The sequence below is a fragment of the Xyrauchen texanus genome, chromosome 37 (genome assembly GCF_025860055.1).
Source record: "Xyrauchen texanus isolate HMW12.3.18 chromosome 37, RBS_HiC_50CHRs, whole genome shotgun sequence".
NCBI lineage: Eukaryota > Metazoa > Chordata > Actinopteri > Cypriniformes > Catostomidae > Xyrauchen > Xyrauchen texanus.
In genome coordinates this window covers 8,337,293-8,363,275 of record NC_068312.1, presented here as the reverse complement: position 1 = coordinate 8,363,275, position 25,983 = coordinate 8,337,293, and the positions used below count along the sequence as shown (strand labels likewise).

Here is a 25,983-nt window from a genome sequence, read left to right as displayed (position 1 = left end):
AGTCAGATGTTCTTCTTGGATCAGTTTAATTGCCAGGCATTCTCTGCATGAAGGCCATGGACAAATTAGTCAGTGCAGAGTTCCCAGAAGAGAGGCATTTTTGTGTAGCGTATCTGCTTTATTTTTTACAGGAATGCAGGAAATGCACCTGTTTTTGGCACAAGTTGTTGACAAAATTAAACAGAAAGTGTACTGTCTTACAGATCTTTAAAGCCTGTGTATATTTAAGAGAGGAGAGATACCCAGAGGAACAAAACTTAGACATAAGAAGTAGCTGTCTGTCACATTATTAAACCAATCAGGTCAGAGTAAACTGGTCAAGGAAAACCTAATTTGATTGGTTACTAGAATAAGGTAGACCCGCCTTCCACTCATGCTTGCAAAACTCTTTCAGTGAGTAATTTGTGTCAAAACTGTAAGCACAACAGAACAGGAAGACAGAACAGGGTTAACAGGATTATTTCTGGAAAATATGCCACAAACACGTCAAGTCATTTACATGTTTGCAGTAGTTTATTTTACACATATAGACTGATTCTACGCGGCCAATCCGTTCATGCTGTTCATGACACCCTTTCTTTGCTTGTATCTCGCTGTTTTTGGCCATGTTTAGGTGCAAAAAACAGGGCTAAAAGTGTAAGCGTGAAAAAAAGGAAGTCAGAAGAATACACACCAAATTGACTTTGTGTTAATACACAATTACAGATTCACAACGCTTGAATTACTTATGCAAAGCATTAAAGTATTGCTCATATTTGTTTCTTGAGCTTGCAACTTGATTTACAACTTTACAAAACGTTCTGTGTGCATGCAATTTATTTTTAAGCTTGTAATTTGATGCAAGCTTGTGCATGCAAATCGTCAAGGCATTATTTTACTTTCATATTGTTACTCCCCTTCTCCCTCAGTAGTTTACCCTCAAGAGAAAAGTTGCCCAAAGCCAACGCCCAAACACAGACTCTCAGTGAGCTCACTGTTTCTCTGTTACTGCTACTCTGTTACACGACACACTGACATACTGACATACAGCAGACGGCAGCTGCACACAGGAACTTCAGCAAGAAACTCAAAGTTGACGGATTTATTTAACAACGGTTTCATTTCCTCTTCGCGCTGTCTTTTGACAGTATCTTCATTGGGAGCGTTTGTCGATACTGACACTAGGGCTGCTTAGAAGGCGTTGTTATTCCATTGGAATACATTTGCAGGATGGCAGAAACTGACGCAAGTCCTTTTGCGAACTGTTTGGAGAAACTCAAGAACTATGTGCGGACTCGCAAAGGAACGATCCTGGCCGCTGAAATAGTAAGTTATTTACGCGAATATGACTTTATTTTTCTCCTTTTAATTGTATCTGGTAACACGTTCGTATTTTAATGTTGAGAGAGAGAAATAACCTGGAAACTGTTGCCACGGCGCCGCTTTCTCCGATGATTCACACACTTGAAGTGAATGGCTGTTGTTAACCTTTAGAGAGTCCAAGCAGCATATTCTGTTCAAAATGAACAGAACTTAGCATGTTATCAAGCCATCTTGTATATAATCAACTCTCATAAAATGAACACAAGTGAAGTGTCAAGTCAGCGTGCACTGTAAACAAAATCTGTAATTTTAACGATAAAAGACTGTAAAAATGCTACAGAAATAAGATATCAATATATTAACCAAATTAATATTAACTGTAAAAAATAAAGTAACATTTTTTAAAAATATTTTAAAAGACAATACAGTAGATTTTACAATAAAATCTTGTAATAATAAAAAAATGTATATGTAAAAATTATGATTTTCCTGTATAATTAATGGTAAAAATGTACATTATGTTTAACAATAAAGTACATGCACTTTTTACAGTAAATTATTGTTAAAATTATAGTAAAAAACAATAATCGGCCATTCCCACAATTCCCATTACTTTTAATTCTATTTTATGGGAATAGTTATGGTTCTTCTTAGTTTTAATATCAGTTACATACATTGGGGTGTTCTGTTTTATATTTAATGTAGTTTAGTTCATGTTTACTGCATTATTTCCATTTCACATGTGTTACCATGATAGTGTTTAGTGTTCGTCTCTATATGTGTATTGGTCATTGCTCTTGGAAGAGCCACTATTGGTGAACTTCATGTCACCATGTGCTCTTCTGTGATTTTTTTATGGTGATAAACAATACCTTATAAAGTAAAAGGCTGATTTTTACAGTTTCAGAAGGTTATTGTAAGTTTATGACTTTTTTACTGTAAATGTAACAGATTTTGTTACAGTGCCAGTGTGGTCATGTAAAGTTGGTTAATTTCTTACTGTATTTTTTACATACCGGTAATTATTCTGGCAACCACTGTGCCAGTTTGGATGTTAAACAATAGGATCTACATACTTCCCACTTTACCAGCTAAAAGCATATTGTATGCTATTTTCAGAATTGACACCCAAATAGCTATTCGAGTAGCAAATCAATGTTACAGCCCAAGTATGTCTCTACAATATCCAATATTATAGATTGAATAAAATTATGTATTTAATTCAGTTTGCAGCTATTTCAGTTCTAGTGAGTTGAAAGTATTCATAGTGTTAAATGAAATACCTCCCATTAAGGGGCCATTTGAAACTTCATACTGGCACTGGAATGTGTGCTTTTGGGAGGAGGTGGCATGGAATGTTGACCATGTGCTTCCAGGCGATGACTTGATGGTGAGGTCAAAGGGCATGAAGTTTCACCCATCTGCTGGAAAGATATAGAGGCCAGGCTGCCGTTCTCTCTCCCATGGCGTGTCTTAATCCTCACAAAGGAATAGTTGTGGATGATCTTTTGTCTAGAGACATTAGATTCAGATTTGTGATTTGATAGGACTGTATCTTAAAAAACAGCGTGCAAATTCCAATATCTCTGTAACACTGTATCTTCTTTTTTTATGTATTCTAAATTTTTTTTTTTTTCAGTGGAGCACAAAAATGTTTTGCAGAGTGTTCACGTTGCTTGTGTTTATACTGAAATCAAATAGTAATCGAGTGCTTAAAAGTTTATTCTTGTGCATATTTAAATGTGCTTCATCAAGATGCACCATGTTAAAATTCAATAAGAGAAATGTAATTAAATTAATTACATGATGTCCCGATTAATTAATCACGATTAATCGCATTTAATCGCATATACAATTATTTGCTGAGAAAGCCCCTCATATAACAATAATTCAATTTATGATGAAATAATTATACATAGTTATCTTTAAATATATATATATATATATATATATATATATATATATATATATATATATATATATATATATATATATATATATATATATTCAGATAATTAAAATGCATTACATGCTTGTGGCAGAAGAGTTAATCATTGATAAGACAATACAAAAAGTGGCTTTAGAATACAATGTATTGTTTACTACCATATTATTGATCATAAGTCATTCATTGGCATACAGTTCACAGCAATCCATTTCACAAGTGAATTTATCAATCAGTTGGAGATTTATTATGAGGGCTTGTTTAAGGACCCGTCAATTTCAAAAAGTGTCAAACATGCTTGAGTAGTGTCTCGGGTGCATTACATCATAAACATAAAAGTTTTAGGTCACTGTGTCAAGTTAAATATTGTTTAATACTTACAACACATCTTGAGATCCCTTAGTTCGAATTTTGCGCTCCATCAATGTCTGTTTTCTTCACTCTATAAACTGCGCGTTGCCACACAGCAGAAATTTGGAGTAAACAGGTGGTACTACAAGCTTGCATTTCTCATGAATCTTCCTTATTACAATCCGGGGGCATTGTGATTAATTGCATTAATGTTTTTAACACGTTATTTTTAATAAAATTAATCGCACTGAATTAACGCGTTAAATCGACAGCCCTAATCAATATATATATATTGAATTATTTGTATTATTATTTTTTTTCCTTTTTCAAAAGTTAGTGTACTTCTTAGTGTACCAAGTCGACAAAATTGTCAGACAAAAACATGCATGAGATTGTATATGTTTGAAGTAAACAAAGAAAAATCTATGAAAATATCATCTATCAATGATATTTTTATTGCCTGTCATTTCCAATCAAGCTGTAATTTTGGCAAAATATGCCAAAAATTAAAAAATATTATTTAATTTAGCATACACAAAAATTAGCATAGCTTCGGCCATTTTATTAAAAGAAAACTTAAAAAAAATAATTTCCATCAGCGTTATTTTCACCACAATTCTGTTAGACACAATTCATAATTTAGAGATGAGGTGGATTTTTTTTGTAAATATATATAAAAAAGGAAATTTCTCCTGAGATACATGTACACTGTTGGCAAATTATAAACATTTGTGAGAGAGTAAAAAAGTTTTAACAACAATTTATTTTCTAGAAGTCCACAGTGCTAGAGTTGCAGAAACACCCATGTACTGTATGACTTTTATAAATGATCTGTATTACAAAGAAGTAATAGCAAATTCATAACATGGCTATAAAACAATTTGATCAACAGATTTGTTCAGTATTATAAGGGAAATAATTTTCACCCCCACAGGTATTTGAAAACCCATAAACTGACCATAAATTTGGCAATAGCCCACCACATAAACCACCTGACTAGAGTGAAAACAACAATAAAGCCCTTGAATAAAACAATCACCTCATCGTTAACACAAAAGACAGGAACTTCAATCATGCATTAATGACACTTTCCTGGTTCACCAGATCCAACAGATGTCTCAGATCGTGATTTTTTCTAAACTGCCGTTTATAACTGCTCTAATCCACATGTCCAAGATCCTGTTTCCTGTTGAAAAATAACAACAGCATATTGTAAAGTAATCTGAATTTGTTGTTTAGCCCATAGCATGTTCAACAGATTTACACAATGTGATCCGGATACCAGTAAGACATTAAAAACTGATTAGAGAATGACAACCAAATGACTTCCATCCTCGAAGAATTATATGTCTGCTGATCATTACGCTAGTGTGGACCCAGATTTTTGTATATTTGTTACCTACTTTAATAACCGCCATATCACCCAGAATACATAGTCTGTGGCAAATTAAATTTGAGAACCTAAACCTCACAGATAAAATTATTGTCTCTTACCCAGAATTCTTGAATCTTAGCGTTGAACCATAGAGCATGGGCTATGTCTCCATCCTCCAACTGACATCGCCAGCCAGAAGGCGTGTCTTTTAAACCAAGCCTAAACAATCTAGAGGGAGTCCAATAGAAACGATGCAAAATCCTCCATTACTAAGTTCACATCTCTTTCCCAAAACCTCTTAAGGGCTTTTAAGGCTCTATCTCCAAGATTCTGAATCAAGAAGGATTAATAAACTGACGCTTCATGACACTTTCCAAAGGCTGTGAGCACCATACACTTGTCACGGTCCAGTCACCTTGTCAGGTTGGCGTTCTGGCTGATGGAACCATGGCAATATCGGCCTGCCTCATTGTTCTGTGTACCCCCATGTGTGAGCGCACAGGTCCGGTTGTTTGGTACCGCCATGCGTGAGTTACCGCTGTGCGCTGTCCGGTGTCATGGTCCTGTTAACCTGTCAGGTTGGGTTTTGTCTGACGAGGTCCATGACTTCATCATCATCCCCTGTCTGTCTTGTGGTTTGTATATGTGCTTTGTGTGGAACATAAACACATAAGAGCAAAATGTAAACATGCAACTCACGCACTGCGGTAACCCACCAACATGTGCCCTCCGGTGATCATTCCCTGTCTGTTTTTGTCAAAGCGTGCTTACGTTTTGCCCTTATGTGTTTGCTGGCAAGCTGAATCAGCATTTCCATGGGGACCTTGATTGTTTCCATGGGAATGCTGATCATTACAACCTTCAGTTGCAAGAGGCACCTGCCCCTTGTTTGTTTCCATGCTTGTTTTAATCCCCTCGTGTGTCATGTCTGATTGTGGATCATTGTTATTGTGATTGTCAATGTGAATGTATTGTTTGCTGTCAAGTGTTAACCATGCTCTCTTGTCTAGTTGGATTTCATTAATAGTTCAAAATTAACTCTAACAAAATCTCTAAAATTTGCTGAAAATAAAATGCCTAAATACCAAATGCCTTACTTGGGCCATTGAAAGGCGCCAGGTTGGACAGACGTGGCAGAGTTATATGTTGTCAGAGCAAGAGCTTTCGATTAATCCTATATCTGGAATATTTGGAGAACTAATTAATAATTCTTTATTTTATATTATTTGATTTTTACATCTAACTGGATCAGGGAAATTGGGTGATATCTTTTACATTAATTTGGGTTTTTATCTTTTTTAAGAATGAGACTGATCAGGGCTTGTGGCATGGTTGGCAGTAGATCACCTTCCTTTAATAACTCTGCGTAAACTTCTAACATAAGTGGAGCCAGTTCTGTGACATAAGATCTAATATATTCTGCGACAAAACCATCTGGCCACGGTGCCTTACCTGTTGGTTGAGGCTTTTTATTACCTCAACAAGCTCCTCCAAATTAATATCTGAATCAAGAATGTCTTTTTGATCATTTGTCAGTTTAGGAAGTTCTAATGTATCTACGAAGTTGCTAATATCCTTAGCATTCTACATTGGACGTGGAACTATAAAGATTGAAATATAATTCTTTAAAGGCTTTATTAATATCTGTGGTAGAAGTATATATATACAGGGTTGGGTGGGTTACTTCTGAAATGTATTCCATTACAGATTATAGAATACATGCTGTAAAATGTAATTTGTAACATATTCCAATAGATTACTCAAGGTCATTAACATATTCAAAATACTTAGGATTACTTCTTCAGCACTGGTAGACATTTTCACTTGTTTTGACTATAAAAACTCTGCCAGTACAGTAAGACAAACTACACATGTTAAAAATACATTCTCTGAAGAACCTAAGTATATTATGCAGTGTTGTTTCTAAAACAAGATCAATCAAACTGATCTTGTTTTAAGGATTTTTAGATATTTTTACAGGAAAACAAAACAAAAATTATTATCAAGAATATGATCGTTGCTCTAATATCAAAGGTCTTACTAGAAAAATTTTATTATGATCCAACATGAATTTTCTTGATAAAAACTATGATGGTGTCTGGTAACGTGCATGTAAAATGGCTAGAAATAGCATTGTAGCTTAGCGTAAAGCTGACAATTTACACAAGGTTTATTATTTCTTTTGCTCCAAACTTACTTCTCTGTCTGCTCGTATGAATGTAACACATCATAAGAAAGTGTTTCACCACTGTTCAAATTTCACTGAAGGAATGGTGGAAAAAACTCTCTATGGGTTAAAACTCTCACTCTCGCTCTCTCTCTTTCTCTCCCTCTCTCTCTCTCTCTCTCTCTCTCTCTCTCTCTCTCTCTCTCTCTCTCTCTCTCTCTCTCTCTCTCTCTCTCTATTGCTTTTTCTGTTTTATGTATCTGGCAAGAAGTCTCCCTGTCTTGTCCCCCGACTCAAAATATGTCTGTCTTGCCCTAATACTTTAGCTGAGTCAACTCTCTAAGACCACTGGATGACATTCAGCGCTTCAGCACTGTTTCAGCACTTTTAATAACCTTTTCCAATTCTATGAATTTCTGTGCTTTGGATTTTTTAATGAATGAGGTATATTGTATGATCAGCCCCTAAAAACTGCCTTAAGCACCTCCCATGCCATGCCCACAGAGGACCAATTGGTTTCCACATAAGCATTAACTTCTATCTTTAACATTTATTGAAATGCTGGGTCCTGGAGAAGGGATGTATTAAATCTATAAGAATTTATTTTCTCTATATGTGGCAACATCTCGTAACACACCAAAGCATGATCTGAAACTAAAATATTTCCACTTGAGCTGTCAGTGGCATATGGAATAAGTGACTTAGTTATAAAAATAAATCTATTCTAGAGTAAATCTAATTAACTATTGAAAAAGGGTGTATTCCCTCCCAGATGGATTCAGAAGTCTCCAAATATCTGTAAGACCAAGATTTGTACACATTCTCTGTAGTGTCAACATTGCTCTTAAGGCTCTACACACAATTTCATCACTATGATCAAGGAGCAGATCCATTAAAATATTAAAGTCTCAACCCAAAGCAATATCATGAAGGATCCTAGCTGCTTGTAGCTTTCTCTTAAGATCTATAAAAAAAGTTCTGTGTTGGTGCATGCATATTAGACAAAATCACATTTCCCCCTTTCAGCCTAAACAATAATGACTCTTTCTAAATTATCTTTAAACTGTTTGAGACATTTAAATTGTAAATGCTTACTTATCAGTGTAATGACTCCCCTGCTTTTACTCGAACCAACGCTACAAAACACATGCTCACCCCATGCCCTGCCAAGTTTTTCAGCTTCCTGTGAAGAAAAGTGCATTTCTTGAAGGAACACTATATAAAAACAATGTACATTAAAGAAAAGAGACAACCTTCCTTCTTTTTGTTGGGTGCTCCAGCTCATTAACATTCCTCATGTTGAGAAACATTTTACCATATTAAAGTGACATATTGACATGCAAAGAAAAATGTTGTACCCAAGGTTAAATTATATAGACCACTATCCAACATTGATGTAACAATAATGTCCTTAATACTGACAGAAAAGAAAACAAAGTGCTTCAACTTTGCTCATAACAGTCCCAAATGGTGTCCATCGCTCGGAAATCCGTCAGTCCATGCACGCTCACGAGGCTTTCCATGACAATATTGCTACCAGATTACTCAATTCTGGTGATTTTCTCACACACACACACACACACACACACACACACACACACACACACACACACACACACACACACACACACACACACACACGTTTGTTTTCCTATCCTTATGAGGACTTTCCATAGACATAATGATTTTTATACCGTGCAAACTATAGATTCTATCCCCTAAACCTAACATAACCCCTAACCCTAATCATCACAGGAAACTTTCTGCATTTTTACATTTTCAAATAAAACATTGTTTAGTATGATTTTTAAGCGATTTGAAATATGGGGACACTAGTCTATGTCCTCATAAAGCACATTTATAGCATAATAACCTTGTGATTACCAGTTTATAACTTACAAAATTGTCCTGGTTTATCACAAAAATGCGCACACACACACACACACACACACACACACACACTTGTTGTGTTTCCGTGTTTTATGGGGACTTTCCATAGACATAATGGTTTTTATACTGTACAAACTTTATATTCTATCCCCTAAACCTAACCCTACCCCTAAACCTAACCCTCACAGAAAACATTCTGCATTTTTACATTTTCAAAAAACATAATTTAGTATGATTTATAAGCTGTTTTCCTCATGGGGACCGACAAAATGTCCCCACAAGGTGAAACATTTCGGGTTTTACTATCCTTATGGGGACATTTGGTACCCACAAAGTGATAAATACACGCACACACACACACACACACACACACACACACACACACACACACACACACACACATGTTGTGTTTCCATGTTTTATGGGGACTTTCCATAGACATAATGGTTTTTATACTGTACAAACTTTATATTCTATCCCCTAAACCTAACCCTACCCCTAAACCTAACCCTCACAGAAAACTTTCTGCATTTTTACATTTTCAAAAAACATAATTTAGTATGATTTATAAGCTGTTTTCCTCATGGGGACCGACAAAATGTCCCCACAAGGTCAAAAATTTCTGGTTTTACTATCCTTATGGGGACATTTGGTCCCCACAAAGTGATAAATACACGCTCACACATACACACACACACACACACACACACACATACTATATATATATATATATGTATATATATAAAAAACTGCTCTATATATACTATATCAATAAAATGAAAAACAAAAAAAATAATAGGCCCTAGTAAACAATTACATCAAACCCACATCACGAGCAGTTGAGCTCAACAGCAAGTTAACAAAGGGAGAAAAAGAAGTAAGGCAGGAGCCAGTGGGCAGACAACAGAACAACAAACCCTCTCAGGCTGCGTCAGCAAAATGCATGATGTGTAGTCTGTGTTGTTGATCGAGTGCAGGCAAAGTTACCCACTCACTCCATTGAAGGCCATATCTTGTTTTGGGCATGTAGACTCTTGCGACCATCCCTTGTGTCAATTCTCAGCTTGACAGGATAAAGCAGTGCGAAGCTTACCATCTGTTGGTGCAGTAATTTTTTACACTCTTTGAATCCGTCCCGCTTTGCTTGTGTCGCTCTAGCAAAGTCTGGAAAATATTGCTTAAAAGGATAATTGTAGCAAAGTTTCAACCATGCATAGCATCACGTGACATCCCCCAAGATGGTATTGATTAACTAACTGAGAATTCTATGATAAAGATGAGAAATAATAGCATGTTATGACATTGCAGGTAAAGGTCATGGACCGTGGGCGTGATACACTCATTATCGTGTGCAAGGCCTAAATTCTGTCACACATGTCTGACCATTCACAAGATAGCTCTTAACATGTAGATTCACAGGCCAGTTCAATAACACACTCATTGTCTTAAGTAACTGCACATGCTGGACATTTACAAAGGCTTTGTGTAGATGAGTGATGTACTGTGAAGCTCTATGCATATTTATCTTTTCTTTTTTTTTCTTTTAGGACAAAAAAATGTGAACACTTGCAAGAATGTGTGTGCTGTGCAAGACAAGCATGCCTTGAACAAGCAGTGGGCATACATTAATACATTACCATTGCTGAGTTTGAGAATGTGCATCTTTTCCAAATGTTCAGTGTGTGGCATATTCTGCTTATTTGCAAAGTAGAATTGGGGTGCAGAAATGTGACAATGTGGGATTCAAAATCGAATTTAAACCTGGAAATTGAGAGAAAGTTTCAGAATTTGTCAAATTTAAAACAAAGGAATGTTATTATTGTGTACTATTTCTAGCTCACTAATCAAATATATGTAACAGGAGCCAGCTTGTAGATAGCTGTGCAGTGTGTAAACCTCACTCTCCTAACCTCAAGAGGTGCACTAGCGATTGACGCTAGCGGCTGTAGCCTTTAGCCTCCTTGTTAGCGCACCTGCCTCCCACGCTGGAGACATAGGTTCGAGTCCCGTCCAGAGCGGGGCGAGCAGGAACGGTTACATATGTAAGTAAATATCTGACATTGACTCCTATGTTCAGGTCAGACCTCCCTGCTTCCATTGAAGCCCACGAGGTTCTCTTTGAAACACTTTCAAATCATGTTGGAATAATATGGATAATTTTGCCCAAACATTTGGTGTCCACACCAGTTCAAGTGCATGCTGTCATTAAAGTAAACTGGGGACATACTAAACACCAAAAACATTTTGAATTAATTTGTCTTTTTCAGTTCCAGTGTAATTTGTAGTGGAAAATACTGTATTAAATAAAAAAAGTGGACAGACTTTTGAACCTCAGTTTTTTTCACCAGTTTGCATTTAGGCATTGTATGTAAATGAATTCCACAACAGTAGGTCGAAATAGTGTTATTATAGTTTTGGATTTTAAATGTAGTTTTTATTTCTAGTCTATATTCAATTTGTCATTCCAAATTAGTTTTCGTTTTCGTTTTTTTTGTTAGTTTATATATAGTTTTCTCAGTTTCAGTTCAGTAAGTTTTTATTTTAGTTTTAGTTTTAATATTCTTTATGGCTGCCAAAGCTGAGTGTTTACTGGTGTCATTTAAAAAGTCTAACATCATTACATTTCTCAGGGCAGTTTTTTGTTTCCTCTATCTAGTTGTATTATCATGTTTAATTTGGATGGTAAATGTTGCAAATGTTATAATACATGGTGAATATGGATAAAGCGACAAAGGACGTTTAAACTTGATCTCCATTGTATCTATATGAATTTTCTTAAATCATTTTAAATCATTACTAAACTAAACTTTGGGACGTAAACAATTAAATGGATAATTCACCCAAAAATTTAAGTTCTTTCATCATTTACTGACCCTCATGCCATCCCAAATGCAATGGTAAAGAAAAAAAGAAAAAGAAATAAATAAAATTGAGCTGTAATTCTTGTAAATGTTACATTATGATTTATGATGTAAAAGTGTATAAGAAAATAGAAAACATTTATTCCATATGCTTTGTAAATATTTTATAGATAATAATTTTCCCTCTGTCCCGCTTTACTGCTTAAAAAATGGGATTTGGTACAGTAAAAAGTGGGTCTTCAAAGGTTCCAAAAAAGTATTTTAGGTTTCAGTTGTTTACAACAATTTCAGTTTTTATTTTTGTTAAACAATTTTTTTTTTATTTAGGTTTAGTTTCAGTTTTTGTTAACTATAATAACAAAATCAAAAGTTCTTTAGCTGAAATCAGTCTGTGCATACCGAAATTCAAACCACTGCCCCCAGTGGCCGGAGCTGGAAGTGTTGTTGAACATATGCACACGTTTGAGCTTCAGTTTCTGGCTAAAACGTTCTCAGAGCGAGTTGTATTTTTAGTTGTAAATTATATAATAAAGTCAACAGGAATTAATATTTTATAAACTATACCCTCCAACACAAAAAAAAAAACCATCAGTGGAGTAATAATGTATTTTTAGAGTGAAAATCTTAAAATCATGCTCGTCTTTTCAAAATGTTGCTTTTGCATGTGCTTTTGAGTTGTGTTTTATTTTCAATGTTTTCTTATTTATTGACTCACCCCGTGACCCTGTTCAGTTTAGAGCCCTCAGTAGAGGGTGTTCTTATAGGGGCAGAACTGGATCCTTGAAAGAGCTTCATTGTGCACTGACTAGAGTTCAGTCTGCCTGTGAGGCTCATAGAGGCAGTTTGTGCCAGTCCCCACAACTTATAATGCTCTAATACATATGTGTGAGAGGGAGGGGTGACTGATGACATCATTCTTCCCATTACTCTCCTTGCGCCCACAGACATGGCCCTGCCCTGCCGTAATGGCATGCCTGTTCTAGGCTGTTGTATTTCAGTAGGCTAAACCAAGTACAGAAGGTGAGGTACTGTACATTTAATGATGGTTGACTTTCTTTAAAGGGACATAGAAGACCATGTCATCAGAAATGTTTTTAATCAAAAAATTCAAATTTATTCAAATGAAACAGCAGGAAAAGTTTCATTTATAGTTAAGTTCACAAAGCTATTCATTAGGTAGTACTGTTTATTAAAATACTATTTCCATTCAGTTTGTTCCGATACAGTCACATATCAATATATTACGAGACTTTTGCATGAATTATTTATTTTTTTAAATACGTGACAGTGAGCTATAGGGACATACAATGTGGCTGATATTCTGATTTTAAAAATGTTAAACTAAAATGAATGTTTATTTATTATACAAGTAAACCTCTTAAATTCGGAGCGGCCCAGAGAGGGGCACTGATCGTGGAAAAAAATATATATTATGGAATTATTTAACAATCACTTGATGGTAATTTTAATTCTTAGACTCTTACCTTTACAATGAATATAGCAGATCTGGCAAGTTCTAAAATACTCCTTTTCAATTTACTGACAAATTAAAAGTGTTAAAAAATGTAAAAAGATCTGGGCCTGGGTAGCTCAGCGAGCATTGACTCTGACTACCACCCATGGAGTCATGAGTTCGGATCCAGGGTGTGCTGAGTGACTCCAGCCAGGTCTCCTAAGCAACCAAATTGGCCCGGTTGCTAGGGAGTGTAGAGTCAAATGGGGTAACCTCCTTGTGGTTGCGATTAGTGGTTCTCGCTCTCAATGGGGCGTGTGGTAAGTTGTGCGTGGATTGCAGAGAGTAGCATGAGCCTCCACATGCTATGAGTCTCCGCGGTGTCATGCACAATGAGCCACGTGATAAGATGCGCGGATTGACTGTCTCAAAAGCGGAGGCAACTGAGACTTCCGCCACTCGGATTGAGGTAAGCACGCCACCACGAGGACCTACTAAGTAGTGGAAATTGGCCATTCCAAATTGGGAGAAAAGGGGATAAAAAATAGAGATAAAAAGATCACATAGCCATGTGTTATATATCTTTGGAAAGGAACAAATAATAATACAATGAGCAAATTTGTTTCACTCAGAGACCACACCACAGTGAGTATTAGCGAGTGAAATCCACATGTATAATAAACAGAATTTTCATCACATTTTGCTTAATTACTTCATGAAAAATAATCATGATATAAAAAATGCCATATCACATCTTGCAGCAGGTGATTCTGAATCAAACAAGCCCACATTCAATGTAATATAATGTGGAGATCCTGCAAAAATTCCTCAAAGAGTGTCATGACAGCTATTGTGGCTAATCGCTAATCTTGTTTACAAAGCAATGGTTTCTCTGGGATCGATTCACAGAAACACAATTCTTCACGTCGTTGATGTTTCAGATTGTCATCATTGGATGTCTAGAGAGTGTTAGAATCCATATTTGGAAAGTACCATATCTCCACATGGGGAAAGATGACCCAGAGCGCTCAACACACATTTTATAGAGTGACAAAATTAGATACACGAGTGTGTTGAATTTCAATTTTAGCCACACGGTTGTTATATGTTTAAGTATTTTTAGATATTTTCATCCATAGTTTTCAGTTATTCTGCTTTAATGTTCAATAAAACACCTGAAAACTAGCTTGGAGAAGTTTTTGGACACTTAGAGTGCTATAACATTTGTAAAATGAATCCATTCCATTAACCCAACTTATTTATGTATTTTTTCCTTAAAGTAATAAGCATTTATTTTCTGTTTGCCTTTTAGAAATCTTTCAAAAGTGCCTCCAGGGTGTAAGAGTAAATTATATCAGCATTAAGTCACGGGGACACAAATGGCACTGTTTCCTAAGCGTGGCCCTAAAACTGCAGTGAGCTTCCTTGTGACAATTATAGTAACACACGGCTTTAATATGCTGGCTTTCACACAGACCACTGAGTCAACATAGAGGATCCACATAGCTGACCATTGACACATCTGTGTGATGAACTGACCGTAGTGTCACACATTTGTCAAATTGAACAGATTGTAGCCAAACGGGAGTCGGTGTGCTGGCAGAAATATTTATATGCACCCCCATTCTGGCTTCATTTCAAAGGCATGCCTTGATAAGACAGACTGGCTACCCTGATGGAAAAATGCCTTTCTCAGCCCTCTTTTTGCAGTCCAGAGCTTAGTTGAAAATGAAAACAGCATGTGCAAAAAATAGTTCAATTTTATGGTTTAAGCTGTGTTTTCTGGGTAGTTTTAGGCCAACGTTGGACTTCAACATTTCTTAACCTTCAACCGTGGGCTGATTGTGCTGTAAACCTACTGTACTAAATTTGATTTGCAATGTGTTTGTGTAATGTGTTTTTGGTGAATGCTTATGTAGATTGTTTGTCTCTTTTGCATATAAAATATGCCAGCAAGGGTCACCTAAGGATGCACAATATATTATTCATCATATCGATGCTGATGAATTTTAGTAATTTGTTTATATTACTCAGAAAGTATATATATATATATATATATATATATATATATATATATTTATTTATTAATTTGCATTTATTTATTTATGTATTTTTTTTAATTATATATTGGAAGCTGATAATATGATGGCTTGTTTTCTAATTCACACAGTAAACAGTTTTCCCATACAACATATACAGTACAGTAAAGTAGTATATACTTGTAATATAGGCCAGCTTTTGGCCATAACATTAAAATAATTGTCATTAAATCGTTATTGGAGAGAATTTCTACATCAGTGCATCCCTAGTCACTGACGCTTGAATCACATTTCCTGTGAATTATAATGTCTATGATAGAAATTGTCATGGTAACACAGCTTTGTTTATTCACCAAGGGGTTGCAAGCATGAAACTTGCTTGCAGACACATCGACAGTCTTCCTGTTTGAGAAACGGTCCTCTACTTCACACTTGTTGTTACTATGACAACAGCACATTCCATTTACAAGCACAGTGTTTCACGGTGGAAAGTGTACAAATCATTAGCACCACTATAATAACAATGGTAACATAAATAACACTTCAGGATGAAGTGACCTATGTAAAAATGTCACACAACACCTTTATACTATCACTATTACTAGTGCTCATACTTTAGTTTCCCCAACAAAACCTACCTCCCCACCCTAATCCTAAACCTAACAGATAGTGTCATAAAAAGGAAATGTGAGTTGAAAAATGTGATTGCTGAAGCAACCACGTCATTTTATGTTGCTTCTATGACACTTTCGCTCACATGTTTACTTGTGTTTTTTAATCATGTTTGACATGTCAGAAGATTTAAAAAGCTTATTTAAAGGGATAGTTCACCCAAATATGAAAATTCTCTCATCATTTACTCCCCTTCATGCCATCATGTGTATGACTTTCTCAACACAAATTAAGATTATTAGAGGAATATTTCAGCTCTGTTGGTCCATACAATACAAGTGAAATGTGACCAGAACTTTGGATCTCCAAAAATCACATAAAGTCAGCATTAAAGTTATCCATAAGTCTCCAGTGGTTCTTCTCCCTGCCCAGTAGTTGGCGCTATGCACGAAGAATGTGATTTGCAAAAAACAAGATGAACGTAAAAGTGATAGTAGGCATTTATTGTAAAAAAGAACTTAAATATTTATCTGTTTTTCACCCACACTTTTATCACTTCTCAAGACAGATTTAACCACTGGTTTCATATAAATTACTGTTATGCTGCATTTATGTTTTTGGAGCTTCAAAGTTTTGGTTAACGTTCACTTGCATTGTATGAACCTTCAGAGCTGAAATATTCTTCTAAAAATCATATTTTGTGTTATTGTGTTATTGTAAGTCATACACATCTGGGATGGAATGGGGGTGAGAAAATGATGAGAGAATTTTCACTTTTGGGTAAACTATTACTTTAATGCTTAAGGTCAGTTTCGACTTGGATGCATACTCTATTTTTCACAACCATGAGTCATAAATTATCAATTTCATAATGAGTTCTCGAAGTCTGATACTCATAGCAGGAGTACATTTTAGTCGAAAATTGCTGGCAGTGTTTATTTAGTTAATCTGTACTGACTTCAGTAAAGAAAACCTTTTTATTTTATGGTGGAATACAGGCAAAAACCTTTGGTTGACTATTTCAGTTTAAAGGTTGAGTTGATTAGATGTGCACAACATTTGTCTGCTCCTAAATGTATTCTTAGTCAAGTCTTTATTTACAACTATGTAAGGGCCTTCAGGATCCTTCAGGATTTCATGCTGTTTACACCAAAGCTGTATTACTTTCTTTAGTCTTCACCTCATGTTTTAGTAATCAAAGTTCAAAAAGCTTCACAAACTGCAAGGGATGTGAGAAATGTAGAGCTCCTCTGTTAACTGACACCTAGAACAGATGGGACATTCACATGAATTGTGGGTAGTGTAGGAAGAAGCTTTGTGCCACCTTGAGAGGTGATTTGGCGGCAAATGTGAAAGGCATACTTGTGGCAAATACATTAAGGATTTTTGCATGTGCTATCTTTCATTTAAATTAATGGCGCTTGGATTGATATGTTATAATCTAATACAATTACATATTTTTAAGATACAAAAAAATTATAATAATAAAGGATCAGCATCAACATTTCAGGATGGAATGAGATTTTCTCTTAATTTTTCACTGTTTTCTAAACCATTTTTCCGTCACTTAGTTAATTTTGAATGGTCCTGCAGCAACAAATTAATTTTTAGAATTACAATTATTCCACGTAGTAATTCCGTAATTACTGCACGCAAAATTACCAAAAAATAGAAAAATGCAGCTTAAAATGTTTGAGTTGATTGGAATGAAAGTGTTGCATGTCATATCAAAAGACATTTTCCCCAAAGTATTTCTTGTAAACTTCCCGTTTTATTTAATGCAATTCCACAAAAAAAAAAATATATATATATATACATACATATATATATATATATATATATATATATATATATATATATATATAATAAAAATAAGAATTATTTTGTGTCCTAATACCATCTAGGGCATGGCTGGATTTATGCGGGGGCTGCAGATTTACCAAGTGCCCCCCCAGAAACTTCTCATGCCCTCCAACCCCAGAGTGATGTTGAAACATGAACAAGGGTGACTGGCGAAGATACAGCCAGTTGCCCGCCCTAAAGGAAAAAAATCAACCTTTTCATAACAGATTAACATTTTCTCCACTGAGGTGATCAAGTTTGTTTTAAAGTTGTTGAACTGACTGTCTCTACGTCTCTTTGTTGTAGCTCATCAGCTTCATCATCATTATCTGTTACGCTGCATCAATGTATGGAGGATATTCAGCAGTTGCCATCTGTGAAATGGTCTTTGCCATCATCTTCTTCGTTATCTTCATGATGGAGCTGGACAAACAGTTCCTGGTCGTGAACTGGCCCTGGAGTGTAAGTATTAACTGACACACGCACACACACACGCGCGCGCACACACACACACAAGCGCGCACGCACGCATGCACACAGACACGCACGCACACACAGACACACACACACACATATACACACACACACAGACACACATATACACACACACACCAACACACAGACACACACACACACACACACACAAATGTGTTATGAATGTTTCCTTATTCGGGGATTCACATTTTTACAGAACCTAGAATTTATTATACATGCTGGAATTCAAAATCCAGTTGCAGGGCTGATTATGCAAGCATTCAGACCCGTAACATACTCTAGGCAAGTATGTTAATGCAGACACTCGATTTCGATTGTGTAATGAGTCACAGAAAACTTTGCAAAAGTGAGAAATCGAAAAAAAGCTTTTACAGTAAACAGTTAAAAAGGCTGGAAATACCTCCAGATAGAAAGTTCTAGTGAATTTAAATCATTACAGTTTTTTCCAATTGCTAACCAAACTAAATGTTTGCACGAAATGGCACACACTTCATTCATATTACCAGATTTTTGTCTAACCAACTACAACTGTTGGGCATAATGAAAAGCACTCTCATCTTTAGCTTTGCAATAATACTAAAATAGTTCAAATTGTAGAAAATTCTTCATATTGTTCACATGCACAGAAATATTTGCAGATACACACACATGCTGTTGAAACGTTTGTATTTTAATTTTTCACCAAACAAGTCAGTGCAACATATGCACAGCAGATATATTTACATTGGACTGAAAACAGTAAAATGAAAAAGAAAATTGCAGAAAAAATATATAGAAAAGGCAAGAAAAATAATTAGGCAGCATCTTGCCGCACAGCTGGGTCTGGCCACAACGCCTCGTCCACATCACAGGCAATATCTTTCCTTGCCAGACATCGAGGGAAGAAGCGCCTTGAGTGCCTTATCCATCCCTGAATCGCACCCACATCAATCTCATCACATGCCTCTTCCATAGCCTGCACAAGAGGCATGCGCACAAAGGGCTGCCGGTCGTATACCTTCCACCGCCATGCCGAAAATAACTTTTCTATGGGGTTAAGAAATGGTGAGTATGGTGGTAGTTATTGCACGAGAAATGTTGGGTGGTCAGCAAACCAGTTTTGGACTGGGGCTGCACAATGAAAGCTCACGTTGTCCCATACTACAACATACCGGTTTCTTTGATGGTCTGCATCATTCATACACTCTGGTGGTATCAGAATGTTGTGGAGTCTGTCCAGAAATGTGAGAATATGGGCTGTGTTGTATGGTCCAAGGTTGGCATGACGGTGGAGAACACCATGCTTATTGGAGATGGCAGCGGACATTGTGATGTTCCCACAACGTTGGCAATGATGTTTCTCCCCCTTCTTCTGGTCTTTGCTAGGTTGAATCCAGCCTCATCTATAAAGATGAGCTCATGTGGGATTGCATGAGTATCCATTTCCAGTACTCCCTGAAAAAAAAAGAACAAAAATCAGTCAGTATGGTGTTATCAGTACACTGGGAAACAATGTTGCATGTAGTGTACTGCAGTCAATATTGTACTTACATCCACATATACTTCCTGATAGAAGTGCTAACAATGAACCATTGAGGTGTTTGGCCAGGTGGCACATGTTTTGGCCAATTAGCTCATGTAGTGTCATTTTGAATGGCAGTGTTTTGACAAACATGTGACTTTATTTCAGTCTTATGCATTATACATAAGAAGAGACCACAGCATTTTCTGATCCATTTAAATCCTAAAATATACTGCAGTCAGACGTGAACGCTAGGCATCTGGATACGGGACACGTGACGAAAATTTTGTCATCAGCAGAGTGCTCGAGCAAGGAATACAGCTGGCCCGATTTTTCGAACCACGCATACTCTGAACACACATTATGCACACGCACTTGAAATAATTTGCACTAATTAGCTGATCCACAAGGTGTCAACACTCACAATTGAGCATTGCAGTCATAAAGAAGTGATAGAAGATGCCACTAAACAGAAGAGAAGGAGAAGAAGGTTAAAAACAACCGAAGTGGATGCGCACGTCAAGAACACATGTGTGAGGAGGTCAAGATATACCTGCATTTGTTTAAACTTGAGTCTGAAGGAATATAAAAATATATTTATGGGTCTATTGCAAAGATTGAACCATTTAACCACATTTTTCTCATGGATGGAAATCACACTGATCCAAATTCCTCTCCACAAAACTTGAAAAGATCCCTCTAGGGAGTGCAAGTTTCTCAGTGAAAAGGCATTGATTACTTCATTAAAGTTTCGCTCTGTAATGTCTTGAATATGTTGCCTTGGACTTATACTGACCCCTTGTGGCGTGGATCATCATTCAAACTCAATAGTTTTCAATTATAGATGCCTTTGTTGAAATTTCCAATTCACAATCAGCCATGATTAATATAATCCAAGAGTAAAAGTGTCCAATAACAGAGCGGTTACTGAGATTAAGCAGCATTCAGCTGGTCATTTGATTCTAAAATGGCAGCCCCCATGAGGGGGACCCTCCTCATGTTGAATAAAACAACTTTTATAAGGTTATATATATATGACTGGACTCTTCATCTCATGTGAGTGGTCAGGATTTTATACATATTTCAAAAATACAATTCATTTCCTTGGGAGTAAAACTTTTTTATTGAGGAAAATATTGAATATACTTGCACCTTTAATGTCAAAAAGTTGTTAATCCATTTCTTTCTTGGCTTGCCCCCTCAGGATATGTTCCGCGCTGGGATTGGTGCACTCCTGTATCTTATTACCTCTCTGATCTGTGTGATTGGCGGTTCAGGTGATGGGGCTCGAATCGCTGGTGGTGTAAGATATTCAACATTTAACATTCAAAATAAACCTCATTGTCTTTTTGATCTGCAAATGTGTTTTCTTCTGGTTTTATGGATCAACTGGGGATCGTGTTAACTAGGGATGTGCGTGCAGTGTTGGGGAGATTTAAGATGACATTTATTTGATGCATATAAAGCAGGAATGTAATGTCTCTCTTTGGCGTAGGCCCCGTCTGGCGGTCCGAAGAAGTAGTACTCGGAACCGTCATATCCTGCCTGAGATAGGAGGCATTGTCAAGGAGCCTACCCCCGTGCAGGACGGGACTCAACTTGTGGTGGTGGGGTGGTGGAGGTTGCCGTGTTAGCGCACTAAAACAGCAATGTGATAGATTGTGAGCAGACTTATAAAGCAACGGCTTACATGTGATTGGCTGAGAATTACCCAGCTAATGGTGCAATGACATACAGCTGTTAGTCTTCCCACTAGAACTACACTGCACTTACATGTAGCGATGCTACTAACTTAACTACATTTTTCAGTAGCTTGACAGAAGCTCAGCTGCTTTTAAAACAGAGTAGCTGTTCCAGTAGCAAACTACTTTTTCCAGCAAGTAGCGGTGTAGTGGGACCAAACGCTACATCATGTTGGTCAGATTATAACTAATAGCCTTCCTTATTGTGTAGAAGCCAAACTTTTACCGGCAAAACGTCCAACGATCTGGCACCATATTCCGGTCAGCTGATCAGAATCAGGCAGCCTCATCGTCTTCTTCTTTTGTAATGACATATCACAAACAAAAATAGTGAATTACCGCCATCTACTGAGAGCTTATTACAGCTCACTTGGATAAGAAGAGATTGTCTGATGTTAATAAAAGAAAAACATTTTATTCTTCTATGAAACAAAGAATGTTTCAGACACTTTTGTTCTTAATAGATCACACAACAGCATATTTACCTTTAGTATTGATATAAAATAATTCAAAATGTATTATTGCTTTTTGAGGGATTTTGTTTCTGTTCTAAATATGTTTATTTTGCTTATCATCTGTACGTTATTTGGAGCAGTGAGTGAATTAATATTATAGTATTTATAAATATAAAGTAATTAATAATTATAATTATAATAATAAGAATTCCTTACATTTATATAGCTCTTTTCTAGGCACTATAGAGGGAATCTCCTCAACCACCACCGGTGTGCAGCCATAGTGCGCCAGAACGCCCACTACACACCAGCTATTGGTGGAGAGGAGAGAGTAGAGTGATGTAGCCAATTCAGGGATGGAGATTATTAGGAGGCCATGATAGATAAGGGCCAATGGGGGGAATTTGGCCAAGAAACCAGGTCAAAGGTCAAATTAATGGGTGAGAATAAATGACACTCTAAGAAAGTATGGGAACATAATGATTTTCAGAATTAGATGTTTGTTTGACTAAATCTTAAGATTTTCAATATTTACTCTTAAAATGTTTGATACATTTTAAAAAACCTGTTAACCATGGATAACATAAAAATAACTTAAGCTGCAGTGATGGTACATGTGTTTGTTCTGATGGTTCCGGATTTGAACCCAGGTCACTCTGTTAACTATGAGTGTGACATACCACTGACCAAACCTCCCAGCTTCAATCACTCACTTTGTTTATTTTGATAATGGTTTAACAATGGTAGGAGAAAGTTACTCAAACTATTATGATTAATCAAGAGTCAAGACATAATTCATATAGAGAAATAAAAGCGATTGGAAGCATATTATTGACACATATTAGCCTATGATGCTTTATTGTTGCAAATAAAAGCATTCCACTTGAGATGTACTGCTCTGACAAGTGTAATCGCCAGTTCCCATTCAAACCAATGTCTCACATTAACATAGGCAACCTGATGTCATCCAGTGAAATGGTTAAAATTGCTCTTAAACTGTGTCAGATTCATTAGAACAGACATCAATGAAACAATGATGCCAATGTTTATTATAATGTGCAAAATATCTTTTCTTTGCTCCTTGGCAGTTCACATTGAACTAATCTGCTGAAATGACAAGTAAAATCATTCTCGTGCACGTACGCGCACATCCCCAGCTAACACGATCCCCAGTTGATCCATAAAACTGGTATGTGTCCACCGGTATGGAAGAAATCTGCTCAGTGCCACTGTGGCAGGGCTGGACTAGGAAAAGAAATCGGCCCAGGATTTTACATAGCAACTGGCCCAAAAGTTTGCTGTCCTTTTCTGCATATCGCGGCACCGTTTTGTGGTCCGTTCTGCATAAAGTGCCGGCTCGTTTTATCTTATCGCGGCCCATTCGGCCCATTTCGCGGCTGACCCACTGGCCCGCTCGGTTCTCCTGATGGCCAGTCCACCCCTGATCGGCCCCAAAGTGCGTCGGCCCACAGGGAAAATGCCCGGTATGCCAGATTACCAGTCCACCCCTGGTGATGACAGATGTGGGCCTTTCTATGCAACATCTATTTAGAAATGATGCTCACCTTCTCTTGCAGGTGTTTGGTCTGCTGGCTGGGATCTTGTTTGGGTATGATGCCTATACAATCTTCATGGGCATCAAGAGCAACAGACAGAATACAGCTGCTGCTGCAGGTACATGCACACACTCATATATACACATACAGAATACAAGTTAATGAACAGAATATACAAACAAACACATGTGTATGGGAAACATGTTGTTAGAAGTACAGTGGCCCCAAAAGTATTCTGACACTTAAAGCAAAACATTAAATGTCTGAATGTCACTGTATTACATAATAAAATATCAAACCAAGTGGCATCGACTATATATATATATATATATATATATATATATATATATATATATAAAATGTATATTTCTATATACGATTGTTCATTTTAGTTCATAATGCATTAACTAATGTTAATATATACAACTTTTAATGTATTTGGATGTAGAAATTAACAATAAAGGGATAGTTCACCCAAAAATGTTAATTCTCTCATCATTACTCACCCTCATGCCATCCCAGATGTGCATGACTTTCTGTCTTCTGCAGAACACAAATAAAGGTTTTTAGAATATTTTTTCAGCTCTGTAGGTCCATACAATGCAAGTCAATGTTGGCCAGAACTTTGAAGGTCCAAAAAGCACATAAAGTCTGCATAAAAGTAATCCATACTACTCTAGTGTTTATATCCATGTCTTGAGAAGTGATATAATAGGTGTGGGCAAGAAACAGATCAATATTTAAGTAATTTGTTACGTATAAATCTCCACATTCGCATTCTTCTTTCGTTTTTGCCGATTCGCATTCCTCGTGCATATCGCCACCTACTGGGCAGGGAGTACAATATATAGTAAAAAAGGACTTAAATATTGATCTGTTTCTCTCCCACACCTAACATATCGCTTCTGAAGACAAATTTAACCACTGGAGTCATATGGATTACTTTTATGCAGCCTTTATGTCCTTTTAGGAGCTTTATTCACTTGCATTGTATGGACCAAAAGAGCTGAAATATTCTTCTAAAAATCTTTGTTTTTATTCTGCAGAAAACAGAAAGTCATACACATCTTAGATGGCATAAGGGTGAGTAAATGAAGAGAGAATTTTCATTTTTGGATGACCCGTCCCTTTAATAAAGAATAAAAAACAGTAAAAGTATTATTCATTGTCAGTTCATCGGAACAAATCTTACCCGACATAATGTTTGCCAGTTTTGACAGAGTAGACATTTATTCAAGTCTAAGGACACCTGCCTCTCCGTTGATTTTCACTCGAGGTGACGTATGTTCTAACTGAGTGTCTCTTTAAACAGGTCACTGAAGGCTCTGCATGGAATGTTTACAACTGTCATTTGGCATTTGAGCCAAACAGTTATTCTGGGGCACTGGCATCTCAGCAAGAGCTATGCCATTTTAACAGAGAAAGCATTTAACAGTTGTTTCTGTGCACTGCTGATGTCCTGTGACTACTGTATAACAGCTTAACCTAACTAACTATTCCCTAATCATTTATTTTGCATCTCCCTTTGTGTTTTTTCTCTTTATTGTTTTAACAGATGGCACAGCTTGAAAACTACTTCCCTCACTACAACATTAACAGCAACCAAAACATGGAGAAACATTAAAAAAATGGCTAAATGGGAGAATCCCAGAGTGTTCGCAAAGATACCATATGACTCAACAATAACAGCTGAAGACCCGAGGAGTGCAAAAGGATGAAAATATTACATGAAAAAGACTGAAGTTTATGTAAAAAAGGGGTTGAGTGATCAAGAAGTACTGTAAGATTAATGCAAAGCAGGTAAAGAAGCCTTCATGACATATTTGAAGGAACAGAAAGGAACAGAAAGTTGTTGGCATCCAAAGATTTATTACAATTGTCTTGGTCAGAGGGCTTTAGTCACCACACATTTTTGTCACCTTTTTGGTTACAAAAAACTACAACATATTGTAAGATGTAGTGCTAATTGATTCCCATTCAGGAGAACTTTCAGCCATAGTTTGTAACTGTAACTAATTTATAATAACTATTGGTTATGTTGTGTTTTGTGCCTACAATATACATTTGTTTTGAAAAAAATGTTTTTAAGGAGGATTGGGTTCAGTTCCAGTTCAATTTAGCCAGTTTATAGATATAGTATATTCAACTCAGGTTCTGACCAGACTATAACTTGAAAATTTGATTTAAGATTATTTAAATTGAAAAGGAACTGATCTCAAACATACAAGCGAGTTCACACATCTATCTGTTAGTACAATATGTTCATTTTTCATCTTTCTTCCGTTTTGCCATGTAACCTGTTACCTCAAAGGTTGCTCACTTTCTTTATGTCATAAGTGTTCTTTTTTATTATAATAATAAACTGAGTCATATATTGGATATGTCTTTGTCTTTTGG

General features: G+C 36.4%; 1 protein-coding gene across 2 annotated transcripts; it reads left to right on the top strand.

Moving 5' to 3' along the window:
• Positions 1 to 943: 943 nt before the first annotated feature.
• On the top strand, positions 944 to 25,983 carry LOC127630953 (proteolipid protein 2-like). Of its 2 annotated transcripts, none has more exons than XM_052108857.1 (5): positions 944 to 1,305; positions 18,144 to 18,299; positions 21,038 to 21,136; positions 23,608 to 23,704; positions 24,899 to 25,135. In XM_052108857.1, the coding sequence occupies exons 1-5, from the start codon at positions 1,210 to 1,212 to the stop codon at positions 24,904 to 24,906; spliced, it is 456 nt and encodes a 151-aa protein (XP_051964817.1). In that variant the 5' UTR covers positions 944 to 1,209; the 3' UTR covers positions 24,907 to 25,135. The 2 variants fall into 2 exon arrangements, with proteins under 2 accessions (XP_051964817.1, XP_051964816.1); XM_052108856.1 differs by lacking the exon at positions 24,899 to 25,135 and adding an exon at positions 25,142 to 25,983 and having other exon boundaries at positions 948 to 1,305.